Source organism: Gymnodraco acuticeps, unplaced genomic scaffold (genome assembly GCF_902827175.1).
Source record: "Gymnodraco acuticeps unplaced genomic scaffold, fGymAcu1.1, whole genome shotgun sequence".
NCBI lineage: Eukaryota > Metazoa > Chordata > Actinopteri > Perciformes > Bathydraconidae > Gymnodraco > Gymnodraco acuticeps.
This window is the reverse complement of record NW_022991340.1, coordinates 445,124-470,839: the sequence shown is the minus strand read 5'-3', so window position 1 is coordinate 470,839 and position 25,716 is coordinate 445,124. Positions and strand designations below refer to the sequence as shown.

Sequence of the window (25,716 nt, the reverse complement as noted above, 5' to 3'; positions counted from 1 at the left end):
ATTGGCTTGTAGACAAGAGGGACCCCTACTGGCGAGAAGTGTATACTATCCATCTTGAAAATAATACAGGACTTCATCAAGTTGTCAAAGAAAGTGCCTAAGCAGTATGTGTGAGGGTGAATATGTAAAATGTAATGTATTGGCCTGGTTTTAGTTATCTAAAGATTGTCCCAGAGTAGTGAACACACTCAGTGGAAACAGATCAGGTCTGAGAACTCCACCAAAAATATAATAATAATGGCCACTTCTTTCTTGTCACCTATCTTTCTGTTTGGTATGTGACTGTATCACCATTGTATTGCTAAGCCTGGTTATCTCTATAGGCTATGTCCGTTTCCAATTTTCAAGGTGGGCCAGCTTTTGGACAGATTAAAGATATTGAATTGACTATCATTGAAATGTTGTTAAAGAAATGTACATTTGTTTTCCACAAATGATTAATTACCCTTTCATCAAATGTTGCCCATTTTCTTCGCAAAGGACCCCAGTATTTAATGTATACAAGGGTAAATGGAAGTTTGCAAGTGTGTTGAAAATAGCGTTTACTTCACATATCAAAAATATCACAGATTATAATAATAATAATAATAATAATAATACTATATATATGTTATCCAAAGAAAGAAAGAAAAGGAAGGATTGATACAAAATATATATTGAGATGTATATGTAAATAAATCGCAGTGAACAAAGAGTAAAAACCCTTAAAACATGGATGTTCATAGAGAGAAATCCCCTGCTTCTTTTTTCCGGTTTGGTTTTACGACTTCCGGTCTCCGGGTAGGTTGAACGAGCTTCATCTTGCTGTTTAAGTCGTCTTTGTTGTGGACCGGCATTTTCCCACAACACCCTGCTGCTGCTCTCACAGATGACGAAAATGGCGGACAACGCATCATCGGTAGGTTTTCGAGCCATATTATTTTATTTTAGAGCCATTGACCACTTTCAGGGTGCAAATTAACATGTTATTTCTGACAGGTGGATATCGTTGAGGGCTGCCGCCTCCCCGTTCTTCGTAAAAACCAGGAACACGAAGACGAATGGCGTAAGTAATGTGCGGTTGTTTTCCCGTGCTAAGCTAGCTAATGCTAACTAGCGGACCTCAGCTGTTGTTATCAGACGGCCTCAGTCGGAGCGGTGTAAACACACGGGGCACACATGTCGCTTTGCAATGTGACTCTAGTTAACTTAAATACTTGCCAGAGCCACTAGTAAATCCGTATTATACTAGCTAGCTAGCTCCCAGGGACATTTTTATAAACTACTTTGTTGTGAAAGACTTACTTGAGCGAAATCCACCTGACAGCAGGCTGTTGTTTACAAATGTAAAACGGATTTTTCAGGTGATGTGTTTGGTTTTTTGAATGCAGTTTGGCTCACTCAAAAGAGTTTAAGTGCTCTTATTTGTTATGATAGGTCGAAAGATGAGAAAAGTTAGAGCCACATAAAAATCAGTCTGGTATTCCAGTAACACTTTCTCAGTTAACTGTCATTGTTAAGCTTCAGAAAGGTCCTCCTAACATCTCAGCAAAACACAAAGAAATACACACGATTTGACCCTTTGACACAAGTTTCAACCTCATGTTGAAGTTTGTTTTTGGCGGTGCTTGTCAAACGTTTTAGCTTAAGGTTGTGTTTACTTCCCCCCTGTTACAGGTTGCATGTGTCTAGATGAGCATTGGGATTTGTGATCTTATTTTTATTTAAATCAATGTATAATAGAGGTATAACTATCCACTCATATGCAATCTAAAAGTTTAAAACAAGAATGTGTCATACATCATTTGTGTATCAATTCTTTTTTTCTTTCACCTTCTTAATTGAATGTTTTTTAAATCAAATATATGATAATGGCCATACCACTGACCCGTAGGTATGGTTGGACACATAAAACTCACTTAAAACCATATTGTTCAACACACCGTAGACGTTATATAAGCAAATCACAAACAATTGTGATTATGCTGTTAGGAGTTGTTGGGAGGTGCAATGTTTACAGTGTAGTTTGTGCAATCGAGAAGGTTAAATAGGGGAAGTGCATTATGTGTAAATAGGTATGGACACAATAGGGATATGTGCAATTTGACGGACACTATGCATAGGTGCAATAGGGAAAGTGCAATATTTGATTATGTATGTGCAATAGGGAAAGTGCTGAACCTGTATGTTTCTTGTTTGTTTCTTTGCCATGTGATACGTGATCTCTGTTCTGTATCTATGACTGATTGACCTGAATGTTTTATGTGTATTATCTCGATGTCCAAGACACATTTTTCCTAAGGGAGACAATAAAGCTCGATCTTATCAAATGCATCCAAACTGACAAACGAGTTGAGCTGGGCTGCAGATACATTACAATACAATTAATTTGCCTGTTTTCCATACAAGATTTGATCAAGAGCAAGGGTCCATCATAACCATAGAAGTATGCAAGTGAGGCTAAGTCTTCTTTTTTATATTTCAATTATTTCCGCAGTATTTTTAGTACCTTGTGTCGCCTTAGATCTATTTCACAGTAAGGAATTGTTGTTGAGCATGATGGTAGATCCACAACGTTTTACCAGCTATTTCATTGAAGTCTATCACAATCATTTTGTTAATTGAAATAACCTTTGTTTTATTTGACATATCTACTTTTTCCTCGCAGCATTGGCTGAAATTCTAAGCGTGAAGGAAGTGTCCTCGAGAAAGCTTTACTATGTTCACTACATTGACTGTGAGTATAGCTTGTGTCACTTCTTGTTTCTTCTGAGGAACTTTACTTGTAACAGTCATTTTACAGACTCAATGAAATGACACTGACAGCTAATGCCTTCTTGTTTGCGTTATAAGTCAACAAGCGCCTGGATGAGTGGGTCACAGGAGACCGGCTGGACATGAAGAAGCTTCAGTTCCCAAAGAAAGAAGCTAAAACGCCAACCAAGAACGGTCTTCCAGGATCCCGCCCCGGGTCCCCAGAGAGAGACGTGGTAAGCCCGTGCTCTGCCGCATGTTGATCTCATACCCTGAGACATTTCATCCCAGTGTTTCCGCTAGACCAGGGCTGAAAGGGCGTCCACCCCGAGAGCAGGGGGGGGGACGTCACGTCGTGTCACGTCCCTTATACTATCTCTTTACGTCTCCCTGCCGACAGGGACACCCCTCCTGGCATGGTTCTTGGGAGATGCAGCGGTTTTTTCCGTCACAGGAACGCACTTTGCTGGCGGCGAAAATAACCCTTTGCCCCTCCAACAGAGCGATGTCCTTGTCCTTTTTCCTTTTCGTCATTTCAAGCGATAAAAACTCTCAAATTATTTATTTTTTTGGACGCCCTCGGCTCGAGTTCAGGGCTGAATAAGAGCATCAAATGACGGCAAGACGCCCCCCCCTGGCGGAAACGCTGGTTCATCACCAACTCAGCTTTTGTCAGCATCTTATTTACCATTGTGAGGACACTCGTTCATACATTGGCCTTCATTTGACATCCCAGCATGTTTGACGAACGACACTGAGAAGTATTCAAACCTGTGGATGCTATTGCTGTTAGAAGAGTTGAGTTATAAGTCATTCTAAGTGGGTATTACTATCTGTGTGCTGGAGATGGAAAGACATGTATATTCGTATTCATCTTTAGCTACTAGAGAAAACACAGACTAAAAGTAACTGCTTTAACTGGTGGTTGGTTTGCAAAGACTCAGTCTACATATCTACAAATGATTAGCCAATATGTGGTCGTTTTAGTATAAAAATGTTCCGTCAATACATGATGCATTTGATAGCCGACGGGGCGCAGGATTATATGGGTTGTCTTTTATTTGTAACCCTGCCTCAACACTTATCTTTTGTAAAACCTCTACGAAGTGTTAATATTTAAAGAAACACTTACTCCTCTTATTTCGATTTCCACTCAAACTGTTTTATTGCTGTTTTTCTTGATGCACGTTGTGATCACCGGAATCAGTATCGTCCGGTCCGATCATAGGGTGGGGGGGGGCCTATGGGGGTCTTCCATTTAAAGTGATGTTTAAAACTCAGTTACTGGGGCTCGTTTTTATATTGCTTCAGTTTATAATCGTAACTTTTCAATACATGATGCGCTTCCACAAACATCATTATTACATTCAAATAAAGTACATTATTCAAGTTTACATTAACTTTGGAGAATAACACGGGAGAAATGAGCGGAAGCGCTCTCTTTTCCTCTCTCTCTCTCTCCCCCTCTCTCTCTCTCCTGACAGCCTGTCAGTATCTCATGCAGCTCACTGATCCAGTAATGAGTGACCCGACAATGAAGAATACATATATTTACAACTAGTTTAGCTTGTTCCAGAGGTAGATAAAATAGCTAAGTGTGTTAGGTCTAACTCTTAGGCCCAATCCCAAACCGCCCCCTACACACTACCCCTCCGTTCGCGCGGAGGGTCCGCCATATTAAGTGCTGTTCCAAACCAACGAGTGTGAAGCGGTGTGGAGGGGGAGTGGGCTATCAAGCCCTCAAACAGCGAGTCTGCATCGGTGCTGACTTGAGACCGGTCTCTACCTGACCGGAGTCACGCTGTGTGTGTCCGTCAGGAAACACGCTGTTTACAAGTAGTTCCAGCAAACATCCACTGATAAACTGCGATGTTAACAACCTCATGATAACCTCATATGTTTTAATTTAGGATCATACCTGTGTTTAGTCTAGAAAAAGGTAAATGTGTGCTTTTTATTATAAAGTTGTATATTTACAGACTGTTGCAAAAACTAAGAAGCTTATAAACATCAGGTTTAAAACTAAAAGAGCTTTACAAAAAAGTAACACAATTAAAGATGTTTGGAGTTTTATTTGAGTTATTAATTTACATTTTTTGTCAAAGAGATGCTGATTTGAAACCGTTGTTACATTCAGTTAAGGCATTTCCTGTTTCTGCCGGAGAGAGGAGAGGCCGTCCCAAAGCTTGCTGCTGTATTTACAACCTTAACCCTTAATGGAGGGAACTTCGTTGAGCTGCGAGTGCGGCTACAGACGGAGTTCACTCCGTCACGGAGGGGTAGGGTCGAGGGGGTGATTTGGGATTGGGCCGAAGTCACGGCAGTTTTACGCAGCGCCGCCCCGTCCGCCGAACAGCCGATCGCCCCGCCTACACTGCGTTACTATAGTTACTACCCCAGTTGGTAAACTGTGATGGAAACGCAGCATAGTGAGTCTACCAAGGCCTAACCATGCCGTACTAAGCCGTGCTAGGTCCTGCAGTGGAAAAGCGCCATATGACTCTTTGCATTACATAATACACATAATGTTGACAATATCTGTTTTTTGTTTTACTGCACATATTTTATATTTTATTCTATTCTATTTCAATGTAAATACTGCTATATTTTCTTTTTAATTGTACTATATTTTTTCTTATTTTCTTTTTAATGTTATTATAGTTTTCTTAAAATAGTTCTTTTATCTGTGATTTTTTATTTTTGTTTGTTTGAGGGAACTTCATTGAGCTGCGAGTGCGGCTACAGACGGAGTTCACTCCGTCACGGAGGGGTAGGGTCGAGGGGGTGATTTGGGATTGGGCCTTGGTGTGTGTTTTGCTCCGCAAGATTTCTGTTTCACACATGTTGCATACTGCCAGACCGGTGAAGCCATTTTGGCGAGCTTGTTTTGCCGCGCACAGAGAAAAGTGTCATGTATTTTACGTCATGTGATCGGCTCTCCCGATCGGCCTTTATAGAGAGCACCGATCGAGAGTGAATATCGGCGGCCGATTGATCGGAGCATCCCTAGTTCATATGAATGTTAACCTTTTTTTCCCTGTTTATTTCAGAGGAAGAGTTTAGAGCTCAACGCACAGACGGCCTCGGCTCCATCCAGAGGAAAAACTCTCCCCACACCGGTACGACTTGAATCCACAGCTTGTAGAAATGTCTGAGACCTTGTTTGAACTTGGTGCTAACCTTTATCTTGTTCTGATCACACAGCTCTCGGCTCACAATGAACTGCACGCCACTCCAGAAATAAACAACCATGATATCAAAAAAGAAGAGCCTGATCCGGTGGTGCAGATCACTCCTAGAAGTGATTTAACAAACAACGTCTCCAAATGTTTGTCGGGTGTTTGCACTGGACTCGTAAAGCCACACTTCAACAACAACTTCCCCAAATCCTTCAAGGTAGCTGCTCTCTCTGTGTCTCATCGTTCACCTTGTGCTGAAGACGGATTGTTTCATGAGCTTTTATTATTTGGAGGCGTAAAACAAAATGATGAAACCCTTAGCTTAAAGGGGAGCTATCATGCAAAATGCACTTTTTGATGTCTTTTATACATAAATATGTGTCGGGGAACTCACGTGGCGTCACTGTGGACCTCTGTGTCGCCTGTCAGCGCAACTTACATCATGCCGTTTAAACAATATAATAATAAAGGGCGGTGCCGGCCGCCAGCGAACCGATCCGGCCTTCCTGCGCGACTGTCACTCAAATGCGGAACGTGGGACAAATAATAAAAATGCACACACACACACACACACACACACACACGGTGCTGCCTCTCACACACACACACACACACACACACACACACACACACACACACGGTGCTGCCCCTCACACACACACACACACACACACACACACACACACACACACACACGGTGCTGCCCCTCACACACACACACACACACACGGTGCTGCCCCTCTCACACACACACACACACACACGCTTCAAATCAAGTTGCATAAATGCTTGAGCTACGTTTTTATTATAATTACTGTGAAATCTGCCTATTATGTTTTCGTCATTATTACAACAAATACACACTTGCAACTGATAACACTGGCAATGATTTAATATTTATTAGACTATTAAAAACGCCCAACGCCCACGACACCACTGGATATGAGGGATGTCTAAAAAAAATCTGTTTTTTGAGCAAAACACATCTGAGACATGTTTTTATATATTTTTATATCTGAGACCCATAATATAGGGCCTTAAAATAGCATGATGGGTGCACTTTAAAGAAGCCTATCTAAAATATACCCGCAGATCCTTAAAAAGTATTTAGAGACAATTAATATGATGTAAAATAAGACCATAATTGGTGTTAAAAAGTACTTGGGAATTGGTATTTCAGGAATTAGGTAACATTCTTCCCAAAAAATATTGGTAACCAATATTTTGTAGCCAAAGTGCAAATTTGAGTTCAAAATTTAATTCTGAGTGGCATACATTTATTTATTTATTTTTTGAAAACCTGAACATGCCTCTGATTTGACTGGAAACAGTTCGTTTGGAGAAAAACATTTCTGAAGCTTTTTTTTCTCCATTTGTTTTATTTGTACTTATTTGAAGACAAATGCCTGACACTGATTGTTTTTCCAGAAGAGGAAAGTAGAGGCCGTTCCCGTGGCGACGCAGGTCCCCCCGGCCACCCCCGTGGCGTCGCTGCAGAGTTCAGCCGAAGCCTCTCAGGCGGCGGTGTTTCCTGCCGTGAGAGAAACCTTCAAGTCCCGTGAAGACAATGAACCCATCGCCTCGCTCACTACAGTAAAGACACGCCCCTAAACATTCATCTGTTTGTCATCTTGCAATCTACTAATTTATATAAATAGTTATCACCATATATTCGTCTTAATATTTAATTTCACATTCTGTTCTTGTATAAATCATATTCTATTGACATTAGGGCTGCACGATATTGGAAAAACTGACATTGCGATATTTTCTTCCCCTGCGATATGAAAAAATACAGGAATTGAAGAAAATACATTTGCATTTGTCCGTAAACCATCCTTTCTTGAACTTTAATGTTATACAAGTGGTATTTTTCTAACTATATTTAACCGGATGAAGGATTTTATTCATGGCCGCCTGGATCTTAAGCTATCAGAGCAACAAGCTGAGCTAGCTCGGTTATCCTGCTGTGATCTGATCACTCACTCAAGTACCGCTGACATGAGAGCCGCGCGAGTTTTCCTTTTGTAGCAAGCAGCAAAATAATTGTAACATGAAGTGTTTGAGTTAATTTGCCTACTTAATATCGCACGTCGTAAAAAAAAAAATCGCACGTCCTGCGATGTGAATATCGCGCATGCGCATAACGCGATTATCGACACGATATATCGTGCAGCCCTAATGTATATAGACTTCTTGCACAATTTTGTATTTGTATTTTTGTATCTTATAATATATGTTGCATTGTTGGAGGAGCTCGGGTAAGAAGAATCTCATTGCCATTTCTACACTGGAGCCAATGGGCAACGACAATAACACCTTAGAATCTTGCGGACATTCTTGTATTTTTTTCTTGGCTAATTCGCCACTTATCTTTGTATCATATCGACAGAACGGGACCGCCAGACGACTCATCCCCCCGCAGCCCGGGAGGAAGAGGAAAGCCAACTGTGGGGGAGCGGACGAGGTGTGTATCTTCAATATATTTAAAATGTTACAGGCATCTTATTATTTTCTTATTTTAAGTGTTTACCATGTCTCTGTTGCTTTTTGGTTTTGAAGATGCATTATTTCTAGGGCTGTCAACTAACATTTTTGGCCGAGGCTATATACAGGACCGTCCTGTACACAACGCCAAATGGCTATATACAGGACCGTCCTGTACACAACGCCAAAGGGCTATATACAGGACGGTCCTGTACACAACGCCAAATGGCTATATACAGGACCGTCCTGTACACAACGCCAAATGGCTATATACAGGACGGTCCTGTACACAACGCCAAAGGGCTATATACAGGACGGTCCTGTACACAACGCCAAATGGCTATATACAGGACGGTCCTGTACACAACGCCAAAGGGCTATATACAGGACGGTCCTGTACACAACGCCAAATGGCTATATACAGGACCGTCCTGTACACAACGCCAAATGGCTATATACAGGACCGTCTTGTATATAGCCATTTCAGAGGGTTGTGTACAGGACCGTCCTGTATATAGCCATTTCAGAGGGTTGTGTACAGGACCGTCCTGTATATAGCCACTCCCAACATTTTTTAACGCCACAAATTATTTTAGCGTGCGATTAACGCATGTGTATTTGTCCTCGGTCCGCCCCGTAGTTTCAGAGCCCAAAGGCTTGACGGTGTTGTTGTTGTTAGTTGGATGGTGAGAGATCCTAGCGACAGATATGGATACAAAAAAGGTGTTTTAAACAGCAAGCCAAGCACCCAGCTGATGCTGACGAGCCCCCGCTCGCTTGCGGCAGACCACGCTTGAAAGTTTGCCGGGGAGACGCCTGGACAACAACAGCGATAGCTAAATGGGGGGCTACAGCTTAACATTGTGGAGGACGAGGGGCTGCGTTAGATAATTCGGATCGCATCCAACTTCTCGACTGCACGTCACAGCGCATTATTTTGACCCACAGTGGGAACTTCAGTCGCTTTGACTGAAGATGAAGACAGAGGAGCGGCATTTCGCCGACAACTGTAAACAGGCTTGTCTGTTTGAGCAACTGGCTCAGTGCAGAGAAGTACACAGGGTTGGGAGAGAGTGTGAGAGAGAGAGGTTCCAGGTTGTATTGAAAATATTCAGGAGAATATTAGTCATTGTTCCAATGATAATAAACAAACATTTGCATTAAGCATATTTGTCCACTCATATGTTGATAAGAGTATTAAAAACTTGAAAAATATTCCTCTAAGGTACATTTAGAACAGATACAAAATGTGCGATCAACTATGGACATCATGCGATTAAATATTTTAATCGACTGACAGCCCTAATGATTTCATCTTTTTGGTTTGAATGTTCAAACTAAAGCATTGAAACATTAAAAACTTCTTTCAATTCAAGCCAAATTGATCACAAATACTGCCTGAATAAAATGGAGAATTATTAAAGTTATTTCATTTTCAAATTTGAGAAAAGTCCAAATATTTTTCTCACGTTATTGTTTTTATCGTCCTTTACTTTAAACGTGACATGCTTTACCCTTATCTTTTTTCAACATGCTATTAATGGCATATTTTCCAATTCATATTTTGTATTCGTTATATTATGAAAGTGTTTGCTGGATAAGTAATGTCGCATTCAAGCGGTGCATTACACGCCACAACTGTGAATGTGATTTTATAGCATGATCCTGAGCCTAAAACATTGTTGGTAGGTTTCACTTGGTTTAAATAATTAGAAATAAACATGACCAGCAACATAGCAAATGTTATGTTATGCAAAGTTACATTTGTTTATACTGGCATTTGGTTTCCAAGTATTTTTGAAAAACGTTTCCAAATGGCTTCCAATGGAGCTTTCCTAGATGGTTTGGTGAAACAAAGCGTCTCAGTCAGGTTAGTAACGCTCCATCACATGTTCTACATCTATTACAGGGTGAATCTTAAACTGACTTTAAAGCAACCCAACGGAAGTTTCATGTAAGTTTAGTTCTTTCACTCGTAGCTCGGGGTGCTAGAGACGGGAGCACGTTGATACGACCTTCCTAGCCGGAGATATGGCCGCATTTTACAATAAACTTCCGTTGGGTCGCTTAAAAACAAATATCGAATCGCAATATCTGTCAGAAAAATCGCAATTAGATTATTTCCCCAAATCGTGCAGCCCTACTCAAGTGTTTTCTTTTTACCTCCCGCTTCATTCAATAGAAGCGGGAGGCTAACCCTAACCCTACTACCTCTGATTGAGAATATGATGCTGAACCCACTCTGGATTGTTCTAAACCAAATGTGACACTGAACTTAAATTCTGCTTTCAATCAAACCAAACTGTTCAGTGTCAATAAGAACCGTTTTATCCCCCTTTTTTGTTTCCAAAAGCAAGTCTTTTTTTTCTCTCTTTCTGCTAGATGATAAAGGTTTTGCAGTATAACAACAACCCTCAAAGTGCCAGTGTCTTTCTACCACCACCAGAGGTCTGTTTCACTTCCTGTTATTGGTCGTTGATTGTGTGTTACTGTGCAAATTCACCAATAAAACGGGTGCTGCTTACCTCAGACCAGTCCTTTTAGTAACACGTACAGCCACTGTGATTATACACCATTTAAAGAAATCTAGATCTGTAGAAATGCAATTCCATTTGATCAAGCAGCTTTTTGTGTTTTAGCACAATTAATCTGAAATAACTGAGTGTTAACAATGTCGACATTTTTCACCATCAGGATTCGCAGGACAGTTCTGACGGCGTCCCGACGGCGCCCCGCATGACGGGCAGTCTGGTGTCCGACCGTAGCCATGACGACATTGTGACCCGCATGAAGAACATCGAGTGTATAGAGTTGGGACGCCACAGGCTGAAGCCCTGGTACTTCTCTCCGTACCCGCAGGAACTCACCACGCTGCCCATCCTCTACCTCTGTGAATTCTGTCTCAAGTACCTCAAAAGCCTCAAGTGTCTCCAGAGGCATTTGGTAAGAATCCTCAGCGTGTCTCCATCTTTAAGATAAGATAAGATAAGATGGACCTTTATTAACCCCCGTGGGGCAATTCAGTAGTTCAACAGCAACAGGGTAATATTGAAAAACAGGATAAAGTCAAAGATAACACATTTAAAATGATAAATAGCTATAAAATAAGAAATGTATGAAAATGAACACATATACATATTTGGTCATGTGTACATATTATTTACATGTGTGTGTGAAAACAGTGTGTATTTACGCATCAGTCGGTTGCTTCTTATTGGTGTATTTTGTGGCGGAAGTACAGCGCCACTTACAGGCCCGGCATATGTACTACAGCGCTTTCGAGCGGGCGGAAAACTTTTTTGATATCGTATTCGGTTCGTTTGAGTGTAAATGGGGTCTTCGATCGTTGCACTCATCCTCCTGTCTCTTTCGCAGACAAAATGCCATCTCAGACATCCGCCGGGCAACGAGATCTACCGCAAAGGCACCATCTCTTTTTTTGAGATTGACGGCAGGAAAAACAAAGTGAGCTTTTAGATTTCTATTTTTCAATTTTTCACAAAAGTCATGTTTTTTTTATTGTGTTACTGATTGTCTGTTTATGTTTTTCCAGAATTATTCCCAGAACCTGTGTTTACTCGCTAAATGTTTCCTGGACCACAAAACCTTGTATTACGACACAGACCCTTTCCTATTCTATGTGATGACCGAGTATGACTCAAAAGGCTTCCACATAGTGGGATACTACTCTAAGGTACACACAAATCTCTTTGTGAAGTTCACTTAATACAGCTTGGGAAAAGTGCAATATCTAAACAAACCCCAAACTAAATTATATTTCTCTTTTCTGCACACAGGAAAAAGAGTCAACTGAAGATTATAACGTGGCCTGCATCCTGACGTTGCCCCCCTACCAGCGGAGGGGCTACGGCAAACTGCTCATCGAGTTCAGTAAGTGTGGTATTAAAAAACAGAGGCACAATGTTCAGTGAATATATGTACATTCAAATAGCTTTATTGGCATGGCCATAATGACTTGGTGTTGCCAAAGCTTTGTACAATTACAACAAACATCCATATATTTATATTTGTAATATAATGTTGTTGTCTTAAACATTTTGATCAAAAGCAGAATAACGTGTTCTTTACATGGACAGTTTTTGAACTAAAAACAGGGCCGTTTCTTCCTATAGGCCAGGGGTGTCAAACTCAAGGCCCGGGGGCCAAATACGGCCCGCCACTTCATTGTATGTGGCCCACAAGAGCTTGCAAAGAACATAATATGTTTATTATACGCGTTACAGAAGCACGTTGCCCATGAACTACATGTCCCACAATGCATCTCAAATTTGACTTTTTTTCTCAGAATTGACATTTTTTTCTTAAAAATATTCCTTATTTCTTAGAATTTGTCTTGTTCTCAGAATTTGCCTTTTTTTCAAACTGTCACTTTTTTTTTCTTTTTTTGGCCTTTTTCTCCAGAATGTGGCTTTACTTTTTAAATCATTTTGTGACATTCTCACTGAAGAGACTTGCAATTACTTGCTCTAGACTTCTGCTTTCAGACGTAGTTAATTATGAAGTTATTACCCTATCCGATAATGATCCACTGTAGAGGCAATACTGTCATATAATACATTATTTTATATATATTATATATTTATATATGTATTTTTATATAGTCTTGAAGTTACAACCGGCCCTTTGAGTGCGACCTTAATGCTGATGTGGCCTGAAATGAAATTGAGTTTGACCCCCCTGCTATAGGCGGACTATGCAGATGCATAGGGCCCCCACAGCCACTAGGGGCCCCCCCAAGCTATACAAATCTAATGTAGGATATAAACACAACTAAACTGCAACGATAGCAAAGCTGTGGCTTGTGTTTGTGGGGAAATAAAGTCCAAATCATCGTTGGGCTGTCAGCCAATGAGTGACGTCTGAGGAAGATGAAAAATGTAAATTATACATTGTTGAAAAAATGCTGCATCTATTGCATTTATTGACGTAGAGGAGCCTTATTGTTTACCTTTTTAATATCATTTTTTGTAAGTTTACATTGCTTGGTTTTGTGAAATCAGCCTGTTTTCCTCTTAAAGTGTAACAGATTGATGCGTCTCCACAGATCCTCTTAAAAGCTAAGGAATTCCCCCCATTGTAGTTAAAAAAACTGTAAAAACTAGAGCCCCCAAACAGCATCTTGCATAGGGCCCCCAAAAAGCTAGAAACGGCCCTGACTAAAAAAAACACACCGTCCCCTTTCTTAACCCCGTAAAGATATAAAAAGAATGTATCATATACCATATAGGCGCTAATGCATCTACATCATTCTTATATATACATCCAGTTTTAAGGTATTTTCTGTGTTTTCCTCACCTTGTAGTCGTGTCATCTGTTCTCTCTGTGTGTTTCTGTCAGGTTACGAGCTGTCGAAGGTAGAAGGGAAGACGGGCACTCCTGAGAAGCCGCTCTCTGACCTCGGCCTTCTGTCCTATCGCTCCTACTGGTCCCAGACCATCCTGGAAATACTCATGGAACTAAAACCGGACAACGGAGAAAGGCCGCAGATCACCATCAAGTATGTGACTCTTGGCGTTTTATCTCCACCTTGGAAATCACGTATTTCACAGCAGTTTAATGATTGACTCTGACTTTGCTTTAACCCTCCAGTGAGATCAGTGAGATCACAAGTGTAAAGAAAGAAGACGTCATTTCAACGCTGCAGTACCTCAACCTCATCAACTATTACAAGGTGAGAAATAGAGTCTGTGATTGCCCTTTCTGATTGTGTCTGCAACATTGAGGTGTATCAATTAACTACTTTCCTGTGTAAATAAACATGGCAGCAGACGCCCCTCTGCTTACTTTAACTTGGCATGGAAGGCTTTCTGAAAAGGCTTGCAAATAGGTGAATGTAAATGAATGAACAAAAGAGGTTTTGTCTCGATGGCTTACACCGAAAACACTACAAACACTTGGGCCGTCGTTTCATATCGACCAATCATCGTTACACGTTCACACCGCAGTACTTTTCCCACAAAGGTTTATGAGAACTTAGTTCAAGAGAACTCTTTAGTTCTCATGAACTAAGTACAGATCGCGTTCACACCGTTCACAAGTTCCTGGGGAAGGATTAGGCAAATGAAGCCGCTGACGTCACTTCTTGTTCTTCTGCTTTGGGTTTACTGGCAGGCCGCAAACAACTGCACGGCGTATACTGCCGCCCGAAGTCCCCGGAGTTGGGGACTGGCTTCAGTAGAAGCTGCTGGGAGTCCCAGCAGCTTCTACTGAAGCCTTCCGAGTAAATCGCCAGAACGCCAACACCTCCTCATCTCCACCGCTCCCATGTTTTCTTTTGTGTTGCCATAAGTTAGTCTCTCTGCCTTTCTGCGCTGGGCTAATGCTAATGCTAATAATGCTAATGCGAGGATAATAAAATGGCGGCTTCACAAAACTTTTTGGGAGTTTTACGGGGCGTGGTTTGCAATCCGCCCAGCCAATCAGACATAGGAACCTTTTTCTCCCATGAAAGTCCCTGCTCTCTAGCAGAAGGGGGGTCAAAAAGGTTCTGATGAACTCATTTTAGTTCCGGCTCTTTCTGGTGTGAACGCGACATTTCGGAACTATATCGGAACTAAAGTGGGAAAAGTACTGCGGTGTGAACGCGCCTATTGTTGGTGTGGGGCGGCAGGAGTAGGGGGAGTTATATCACATCACTAAGAACCAGAGATGGAGACTCGAGTCTGTGACTCGGACTCGAGTCTGTGACTCGGACTCGAGTCGCACTTAAGTCGCACACACAGAGACTTCAGACTTGACTTGGACTCGTGAACAATCATTGTGTTTTCTATTTTTGGTGTATTAAAGGTGGGGTAGGTAAGTTTGAGAAACCGGCTCGAGATCGCTAGAATTTGAAAATACACAACCGGAGAAAATCTGCCACTTCCTCACAGAGCCCCTCCTCCAACACACACGAACGCGCACATGACCAATGAGGGCACGAGATAAGTTTGTGCCCCGATGGGAGGCTGACAGGCAGGTAGGCCATCCAGTTACTTTAGCCGGGCCGGCTATCGGGATGTTAAGAGCATTCCATGGAATATAACAAAAAGTGTATCTCGAGCCGGTTTCTCAAACTTACCTACCCCACCTTTAACATTAACATCATGGTAACACCATGGCGACCGGCGGCACACCTGCAGCTGTACCGCTTGTAATTAGGTTCAACTATAAAAACTTCGAACAAAACGCCGGCGGCACCAACAAAAGGAGCGCACACTGCAAAGTCTGCAATATTAAAATCAAGGATGCTGGTGCAACAACGTCAAATGTCATCAGGCACTTGAAAACTCACCCGGAGAGGTCAGTCACATTAACGCATATGGACGGTTAGCAAACATGTTTAGCTCAGCATCAGCTATGTAATGTTAACTTAGCTACTAGCTTTGTAACTGAATATTTGAAAAGATTAGTGAATGTTTGCTCGTCACACTTGTTTGCGTTGAGTGGCGTTGACATCCAACTCTTGACATGACATAAAAAAGGTCGGTAACGTTAATCATTACGTTCCGCTGCCACCATCTACTGGCTAACGTTAAACGTAGAAAAATACATAGTTACATACATAAATACATCTGTCGGTTTATAGGCAGGTTATAGGTTTATTGTTGACCACGTAACGTTAATGTTACAGGTTTATCAGGTTACCATTACACTGGGTTTGAGTGAGAGGATAGAGGAATATGTTTATTTATAGTAGACTTAAAAGATGTCATTAGAGACCCAGTGTAATTAAACAATACGATTGCAGAGGTCACATTTTAACATTTTTGTCCACTGGCCAAATGGCTAGCCTAGTGAATGTTGAAATGTTACCAGCCACTCAATAGATTGGCATTGTTATGTTGGGCTGGTGCGTGCAACATACAGTACCAGCCACTTGCATGATTTACCAGCATTTGGCTGGTAAATGGTGTTAATGGTAGATATCTCTTTTGGAACAGGTCATGTTTTAATATCACCAGTTCAGTATATTTCAGATAATATTGCAGCAATAGTTTTTTAGTTGCAAATGGCACAGAACAAATGTTTACTTTGAAGTACTTTTAACACAGTTTCCCTGCGGGGGATTAATAACGTATTTGTGATACTGATTTCTGATTCTGAAGTGTTTTGCTTAGTTGTTTGCATTTAGCTAAACTATGATGTTTTTCCTCATATTGCTTTGCAATAGCCTGTTTAAAGTGATCATATAACAAACAACTAATCAGTACTGATACTGTCTGCTAATAGATATATGAGTGATAATAATACAGTAAATGCTTTGAATGTCTTAGATATAGCTGTGTAGTATTCTTAACAGACTGGATAGCAGCAGACAATAGAAGGCTTATTACAACCAGAAGAGACATGAGACTTTTATTTTTTAGAGACTTGAGACTTGACTTGGACTCGTGACCAAAGACTTGAGACTTGATCAAGTCTCACCCCACAAAGACTTGAGACTTGACTTGGACTCGTGACCAAAGACTTGAGACTTGACTTGGACTTGCAAAAAGAGACTTGTGAACATCTCTGCTAAGAACTTCCAGCATAAACGACTGAGCCAATATAAGTATGTTTTGGATTTCTAAAAGGATTAAAGTCCCCTTTAATCTGAATATCGATTGTTGTGAACTTTTCACGTGTAAATAGATCTATTTTCTAAATATATACAAAAACATTCCTAGCAGTAGTTGAGTCTATTTATTCTCTTTAATAAATCATTTATATTTTTATGATGTAAGTAATTTTATTTGAGAAGATTTTGAATGATTCGCTAGAGCAGGGGTTTCAAACTCAAACACACAGTGGGCCAAAATACAAAAATGGGTACTAGTCGAGGGCATGTTCAATGTTTATTGCAAAACGTATTGAAATGAACTTATTGCACATATTAAACCTGGAACTAACAAAGCTTACATTATTGCCTATAAAAACAACATTAAACATTAAATAATCAGTTGCATTCATTTCTTATGGCTCTATCTGCAGCTTTTCCGGAGTCATTTCTTATGATTACATTTTTCCACAGGCCAACAACAACTTCAACAAAACTATTTCCCTCAAAGAACAAACCAAACATGCCCTGCTGTCGTGAGAGAAAAAGTGCAGAAGGAAACATCCATTAAACTCAGTTTGCTGCTGTGATGCTAGTTCAAGCCAGATACTTGGCATCTCATCTTGGGTGCAAGTTCATCAATGTTTGGGCTCAGGCTCTGAGCTGAGGAGACCCTCAGGATGGAGTGAAGGTGTGCGTGCAATATAGCGGCGGGCCAGATCTAATAGTAATTCAACATTATCCTGCGGGCCGACATTAAATCCACCATGGGCCTGATTTGGCCCCCGGGCCTTGAGTTTGACACATGTGCTATAGAGCGTGGCTCAACGTCAGATAAAGCATTGAAATGAACAAACTTTTTGCAAGCAATACAGTTAATATTATTTGAATAAACAAGTTTTTATGAACTTTAAAAATTGTGAAAAATAACAGCTATCATGGATAAACGATCTGACCGTCACTGGCCCTGCGCACTTCTTGAATTACTCTTTACACAGTTTTATGTTCTACTGTTGATTTTAAACCTTACTCCTGTTACTTTTAATGTCATGGTAGGGAAAAGCTGCTCAAGATGCTCAAATGAAAATCACTTAAATTAGGGAACTGCTATTCCTAAAAATAACTTGTTGTTTCTACTAACATGACATATTGATGAACCAGTGTGTGTGGTAGTTCCCCCCCATAACAATGTTGTAGAAATGTGATTTTCTGTTTCTTAAATTGTTGTTTTGTGTCTTGAATGCAGGGTCAGTACATCCTGACTCTCTCAGAGGACATTGTGGACGGACATGAAAGAGCGATGCAGAAGAGACACTTGCGCATAGATTCAAAATGCCTGCACTTCACACCTAAGGACTGGAGCAAGAGGGGGAAGTGGTAGAAGCCCCCCCCTGGTTCACTGACCCCCCACCCCCAAACCGCCAGTATCAGACTTGAAGCAAATTGTGGATCAGAAAAAGGTTTTTGTCAAAGTTCCTCGCTGAAACCCTTGACTTCTAAACCTTTTTAATCCCAAGGACTCCGCTTTGGATCCACAACTTGTCAATTGTTTTTATTGTGAATATTCTTTATATATTGTGAATTTGAAAAGCTGTCAAAACTTGGGGACAATTCTGAAATGAGTGACACCGCCAACATTTAAAAACACACCTCCTGCTGCGTAAAAGATCCTGCTCACGACCAACAGTGCGTTAAAAATGAAATATGGTGTTTGTGTAAAAGTGTAAATGAAAGCCGAACATACAGGCCACATAATGGATGTAAGATGGTTTTGGTATTGAAAAGAATCTGACTTCTACAGGGATTTGTTGTGAAAAAAACCACTAAGGGAAATGAATTTATTTTAAATTGAACAAGAATTTTTTTTTTTTATTTGGCACAAATGCAAGTGTGTGATCTTTGTCTTTCGTCCTTTGTATCTGCACCACCAAAACAGTGGCGTTGAAATGTTCTCGTTGTATATCCCCAAAAAGTCAAATTCCCTGTGTGACTCCATCCAATAACCACTTTAATTTGACTCATACTTCAAATATAGTTCATTACAAAAAGACTTGTAGCACTCCTTAACAACATGACATATCGTTATCATATGTCTGATCAGCACTCCAAAATATTTTCATCACTTCTTTTTCGTTTTTATATACATTTTTGTACAAAGTGTGCAGGCTCCCGAAAGTCTCTCATACGCTTCTTCCCCTAAATTGCACAGAAAACAATACCTTCTGATTCACAGCTTAGTGTCACAGTGACTCGATGGAAAACATATTGTTATTGTGTAAAAGGAGAGAAGTTATAAGATCTCTTTCAGGAGCACAACATTAAAACTGTAAATCCTCATCTCAACGTACAGATAGTAATTTTCAGTTTATTGCGATACTCCTCCAGTGCCTGAATTTTATTGTCTCAAGCAAACTGATATGTTCTAGTAGTAATTGGTTCTCTTGTAAAAAATATTCAAATAAACATGCGTGGTCATTTCAGGGTTATCTTTTACAGAAGTAGCTCTGCTTAATTTCCCCTACGTTTTAAATAGTTGGAAGTATTTATTGTCTTTTCTTTGTGATCATTCAGGTGATTCTTCATTTTTTTCCCAGACAATTCCCTCGTTATCTGTACAGCGTGCAATGAGACAAATCAAATCCCCAAATTACACATTGTTTCCTGTAAATGTACATACTGAACCTGATTGTACAAAAAAAAGCTTAGAAGACAGAAGCCATGTTGAACTGTTAGAGGAATGTAAATTTGGTGTACAGTTGTCTTTAATGTCTTTTTTTACTTCATGTAAAATAACTGGCTGCACAATATCAACAGGAGAAGACGATGTTAATAATAAGTGGTATCTTACTTTCAGTTTGTGTTTCTTGTTTACATGTCACAAAGGATGTTGAGTTTACCCTGTTGAATTTATTTAGTATATCTTTAAGTCAAACAGTCGAGAGTATGATTTGAACGTTTGATATGGAAAAAGCTTGTTGAATTGATAAAAAAACAACCTTAAAATGCATAAAAGTGTCCTGAATATGTCTTTGAATACGATGTTCCACATTCAGTGTGCATCATTATTGGCAGAGAACCAGCTTTATGAACTTTAGGTACAGGTAAGAAATCAAACTAATGTATAAATCACTCAAATTAGTAAAGAAAAACATCACTTTTACTGTTCCAATTAAAGCCGAGCACAACTGTGTAGAATATATCTTGTGTCTGATCGGCACAGAGTATTATTGGAAACACATTAACAAATTGAAAATCAATGCACTAGCCGTTAGCATGTTAATATAACAGCCACCAGGAGGCAGCATCACACACTGTCCTTCCTGAGTCTGCAGAATTACATTAATGAAGTCAAAATTGGTTAAGAGGCATGCTTGTTGAAAATAAAGTTTAATAATACAACCTAACGTGTTATTCTGCTCCAGCTGCTGACATTCAAACAACAAATGGACACCTACAGTGGGTCAAATGTGGTTATCCAAGTACAGGTAGGTGGAGAACTAATGAAATGTGATGCTAAACCGAGAACCTTCAGTCGTTTTCTCGGTTAACTTTTGATCCTGCCCAAATACTTTTTAAAATAGGTACAACTGAAACAGTCTAAAACGCGGTATTTTAACCTGTAGTATAGTTTGATCTCGTTTAAATTAATCTCTATCTCTCTCGGCACTAGAGCTCAGGCCTGATGCTGTTTCATTTCATGGTTTCAATGATCAGCCTGCCTCAGAATCAGAAACACGTGTATTCAGGGCCGTCCCTCCCTACAGGCCGATCATGCAGACTGCGTGGGGCCTCACCTTGCGGAGGGGGCCTCATCTTGCGGAGGGGGCCTCATCTTGCTAAGGGAGCCTCAACTGAGCCGAAAATGCGGCGCAATTAGTGTGGCGCGGCACGGTTCCGCTGCTGCGAGGCTCCATTTAACCCCCCGTCGACGCTCGCGAACCAGAGGGCCTCATCTTTGCGTGGAGCCTCCTCATGTTGGCCAGGGATGGCCCTGCGTGTATTACAAGGTAGGTTAATAACACATACGAGGAATTTGACTTAGTGTTTTGGTGCATATATGAAAATAAAACAAAACATTTAAAACACATAGGAAACTATTTATATCTCTGCTCTCTGCTGTGTTTCTCCATCCCATCAGACCCTTTCCTTCTCCACCTGCAGAGCCACAGCAGGAGACTTTCACACTAATCTAATATCACAGCAGCACCTTACTCACCTGGGCAGCTTCTCCTCTTCCTGATTCCTGACTGAAGCCAGATGGTGTGTTATCTGGGCCTCTGAGATTATATTCATTTTACTTTACTTTCATTCATTTCTGTTCAATTCAATAGGTTTGTTCTTCAAAACTTGTGACATGTGTTGCCAAAGCACCACAATGAAGCACATTTAACCAAAAACGATTAGTAATTAAACTATTATTGGTACAATTTCAAATACTTTAAATGCAAGTCAAACTAAAATACATCTGATAATAGATGTCTTAAAGAGATGTAAGGAGGCTAACGCTCTAAAGACAACTCAAGATAATCTACATACAGTATAATACAAAGATGTTTATCAAATAGAGATATATTAATAGTAGTAGGGGACTGCTATGAATCTATAAATATTGAAATAAATGAAAACATGGAGGTGGTGGTGCTAAGTATGCATGTAATGGTTAGTACATGTGTTGTATAGCATTATGTCTATGACCTATGGTTGTATTTTAAAAACATCAGAGCTGAAGGGATCAGTCAATTAATACATTAAATCAACACATTTATTTCAAGAAAATATGATGTTTGAGTCACTTTTCAGGGAAACATTTTCCGCTTTTTATTGTCATTATTTGCTGGTTTTCTTAGTTTTTATCAGGATATATAGTAAAGTATGTATTTTGTTTTTTAACAGTTTGACAAAGGTTTGAGAATACGTCTTGGTTGTTATCGTGCTCTAGGTTCAGGAGACCCATGGACTGCCTTTGCACATACAATAATATTTGTAATGAGACAAACTTCAGAAAGATAAATGTGTTCCTTTGCTGAGCTGGAAAGAGTCTTAATGGATTATCTCCACACGGTGTCACTGTAGCACTAAAGGCCCAACATGACCTCTGGCTCAGAGCATCACAAGTTGTGATTAATCCCAATAAATCAAGTGTATAATGTATTAAAGGCTTCAGAATTAAAATCAGTGCCAGCAAATTCAAACTTCGATTTAATTGAAATCTTTTAGTTCATGTTTGTAAAAAATCCATGAGTTATGACATGGAAAGGTTAGGTTTCAATTATTAATATCATATCATAATTTGTATTGTCTTGTATTTCAGATTGGAACAACTCTGAACACCGGAGGAAGTTACAATCTGCAGAAACACCTCCTGACCGCGGATGGACACGCACTGAGGTATTCCTGTTTTTAAGAAAACTGGTTATCAACTCGTGCCTCTGTTTTTGTTTCTCTTATCTCTTGAGGGCACACACCACCAGCAACGCAGGCTTCTCCTCCCCCCCCCCCAACAGACCAGAGCCACTGACCTGGTAACACACACAGCCATATGGTACGTCCAGGACGGGACTCCATGGAGTAATTAGGGGGATGGTGCCGGACACTTGGCCCTGCTGCAGGGATTCATCTCCTCTCCTTAAAAGCATGAAATGGTTTCACCCAAATGATCAGGTTTGTGTTTTTTTAAGATGCAGTGACTGAGGGGGAAGGAAAAGGCAAGCTGTGTTGTTACACTGCTGTGCTCTCATTGTTCTAAAACAGGTTGATTGTTTGTTATGGTCTCGACCCACACTGGCTGCGTTTGGGGAGTACACAGAGGTCTCTACAAATACACACACACACACACACACACACACACACACACACACACACACACACTGCCATTCTAACCTTTGCCCCCGAGTCTGCTTCTGTCTTTATCTCCCTCGTGCAGAAGTGTCGGTTTCGGAAAAGAAAAAATGACTCTTTAAAGATAGAGACGATGCTTTCCATGAATATACCAGTAAAAGAGAGACACATTGTTGGATCTTGATACAGTCTTGCATCAGCATCTAATCTTCCTCATTTCTGCGTGTGCGTGTCAACGTTTATTAAGAGGGATCCTGAGTCCTTGATTCAGTCTTGCCACTGAGGCATTTTGAGGGCTCAGTTTCAGACACATGGAGCTCTACTCTGTTGGCCGCTGCTGTCCGTCACTGCCTCAACCTCTCTCTGACAAGGAGATGAGGAGGGGGAGGAGAGAGAGGCTGTGTGTGTGTGTGTGAGGGAGAGAGAGAGAGGAGAAAGAGGGGGTTGGCTTTAGTGCGATGTGAATGGAATAGAATCAGCGCGAGAGGGAGAAAGAGGGAGGAGGAGGACGGCACAAATCAACCTGCCTCTTGACTCCAACAACAGAATAGAGGAGCCGGTAGACACAGAGATCGGGAAGTGTGTGTGTCGGTTCTGTTTTATTTTTACGCTTGGAGAGAGGAAGAGAGCGGCAGACAGGAGGAACTGAAGCAGGAGGAGGAGAAAGAGCCTCACCGTGGAGATAGATAGCAGAAAAATGCTGTCATGGGGAGAGAAGGGGAGGGAGTCGGCAGAGAGGAACAGGATGAAACAAGGCAGGGTCGAGCTGAGCTGAAATGTGGAGGTAAGCCTTTTTCTTTTTCTGTAATGAGGCGACTGAGGATTCACATTCCTGCCTGCCCGTGTCCTCTTTCTGATGATAATGAAATCAGATGGATGGATCCGCCGCACACCGTGTTTGCCACATACCTCTGTGCAGGCATGCTCTTATACTCAGAGACAATGTGTGAGAGCTGTGTAGAGGATATGAAATAATGGCTTTATCATATCCTCGTCCAGCTTCTCCTTCCTCTGCCTCTCTACGCATTGTGTCGCTGCCAGCTTCAAAATGCATTTTTACTCAGCCAGCCCTTCACATAGCATTTACACGCAACGTTGTAGGTTTGAATCCAGCTCACAACCTTTGTCGCATTTCATCCCCGGCCTTCCCCCCGCCGCCCTCCACCCTCCCCTCTCCTGCTCCCCCCCCCCCCCCCCCACATAATCTTTTCCTGTCTCTCTCCGTTGTGCACCCTCCGATGACACTGGGATTGTCTCAGAAAACGCAGTTGTGACATTGTCAAGACGCCACTGCGAAAACCTCGCCATGGAGCGCTTTTTCGGCTGCAGGTTTAGAGATGAGGGCAAGGTGGAGGGGAGGGGAGGAGGAGGGGAGGGGAGGCATGGATGGAGGGACACTGAGAGAATGAAAGGGGAGACAGAGAGAACGAAGATGCAGTAACAAAAAGAAGAGCAGGGTTTCTTTTTCCTAGATCTTTGATTTTCTAAGACCAGTTTGTGTTGATGGAGAGCTCTGTGAGTCTACTGTGCACAAACAATGATGGCATGGAGAACCACAACCAAGGGATTGGGGTGTTGTTTTCAAGGTGGCAGAGAAAAATGAGGGCTGCGTGAGTCAGGCCTCCCCCTCCTCAGCCCCCTCTCCACCCCCTGCACTCTCCAATTTAAGACGGGGCTGTGTGTTTATGAGACATTTGGGTTTCAGGGGATGGATAAGGCCGCTGAAGGGAAAGAAAGGCAGGGATGGAGATCTGGGGGGGGGGGGGGGGGGGTAGAGACAAGCCGCTTACATAAGCCAGTGCACTCAGAGGACGGACCATTTAATTTACATTGAGCTGCATGGCTACCTCATTCAATGTGGTATTCACTGTGGTTGACATTAGCATTTTTAACAATACATGCAGTTCCACCTGACATGGAGGAGGGATAAGAGAGTGTGACCTGAAGGCATTGTGTTGGTGTTCCTGACTGGCAGGAGGGTGTGATGTTTTCCATCAGGGTCAACTTTGAATGGGATTTCCTGTACATGCAGTTATTCTTTATGGCGAATGCATGACATCACGGCGCTAACAGTATTTAGCTTATCAGCCAACACTGACTTTTGTTCTGCTGCCAAACACTGCGCTGCGTTTACTCGACAGTATGTGTCAGAAGAATAGTCGAATTCTTACTCAAGCAGTACATCTTTTATCTAAAAAATACTAACCATACCTTAATCCAGAGTACTTGTGTGTTATTTGTCAAAGCAGTGGCTCAGATTCAACATAGGACTTTTACAGTAACACTGCTATAACTGAAGCCATTGTGCCACTTTTAGTCCATAATTATCTCCATGAAAATGGAATGATTGATTTTTTGCCAGACACTACTGCTTTATTAATTGCCCTCTCTCGTAAAGAAGTGTTTCCCAAATCATAATGAAATGCGCTCAATTGGTAAAGTAGTTTAGCAATTAGCGCCCGTTCGTTTTCGTTATTTTCCATAATTGAATCACCTCAAACATGTATGACCGTAACATGTCAGCCATTACGTTATTAGTAAGGAATACATCTCTGTATTTCAGTGATGATAAGAGATAATAGATGTGTGGATTAGGGCGGAAAATAATGAGTTCATTTCAGAATGTGCCATATTGATTCATCTGTTTTTCTCAATTCACTTTTTTTTATAGTTTGGCTGATTAAATCATAATTTAGCAGAGCACAAGTTGATATTTAGATTTCTTGTTTTACCCAACAGTGTAAAACCCAAGTTTATGTAGTTTACTATCATGGCAAAATAAATGAATAGAAACTCGTTTTCTTACCTCACTTATCGTTTCTGCTTGATACGGTGAAATTCAGGATATAAGCACATTCTGAGTATTATTTGACACTTGGTGGTTTCTGCCTGACTGTGTTACGGCCCGTCCACACAGCGGCGTGCGTTGAAGCTTCCAAC

The 25,716-nt window shown here is 41.1% G+C and overlaps 2 protein-coding genes across 7 annotated transcripts in view; both read left to right on the top strand.

Annotated features, from left to right (window-relative positions):
* The first annotated feature begins 835 nt into the window (after positions 1 to 835).
* On the top strand, positions 836 to 19,945 carry LOC117562689 (histone acetyltransferase KAT5). 4 transcript variants are annotated; one of them, XM_034240559.1, is made up of 16 exons: positions 836 to 898; positions 979 to 1,045; positions 2,648 to 2,716; positions 2,833 to 2,969; positions 5,784 to 5,852; positions 5,938 to 6,129; positions 7,341 to 7,505; positions 8,305 to 8,379; positions 10,782 to 10,847; positions 11,094 to 11,342; positions 11,775 to 11,864; positions 11,953 to 12,093; positions 12,197 to 12,290; positions 13,758 to 13,917; positions 14,010 to 14,091; positions 18,185 to 19,945. In XM_034240559.1, exons 1-16 carry the CDS (start codon positions 869 to 871, stop codon positions 18,317 to 18,319), a joined length of 1,821 nt encoding a protein of 606 aa, XP_034096450.1. In that variant the 5' UTR covers positions 836 to 868; the 3' UTR covers positions 18,320 to 19,945. The 4 variants fall into 4 exon arrangements, with proteins under 4 accessions (XP_034096450.1, XP_034096452.1, XP_034096451.1 ...); XM_034240561.1 differs by lacking the exon at positions 7,341 to 7,505; XM_034240560.1 differs by lacking the exon at positions 10,782 to 10,847.
* A 1,163-nt stretch (positions 19,946 to 21,108) lies between these two features.
* Positions 21,109 to 25,716, top strand: part of zmp:0000001168 (signal-induced proliferation-associated 1-like protein 1) — a 38,984-nt gene continuing 34,376 nt past the window's right edge. For 2 of the 3 annotated variants that reach the window (XM_034240513.1, XM_034240517.1), the window contains exon 1: positions 23,069 to 23,560. The gene's annotated coding sequence lies outside the window, so the exon portion shown is untranslated. Of the gene's footprint in view, positions 21,199 to 22,249; positions 22,600 to 23,068; positions 23,561 to 25,716 lie in introns of those variants that run through there. The other variant, XM_034240515.1, reaches the window with a different exon arrangement.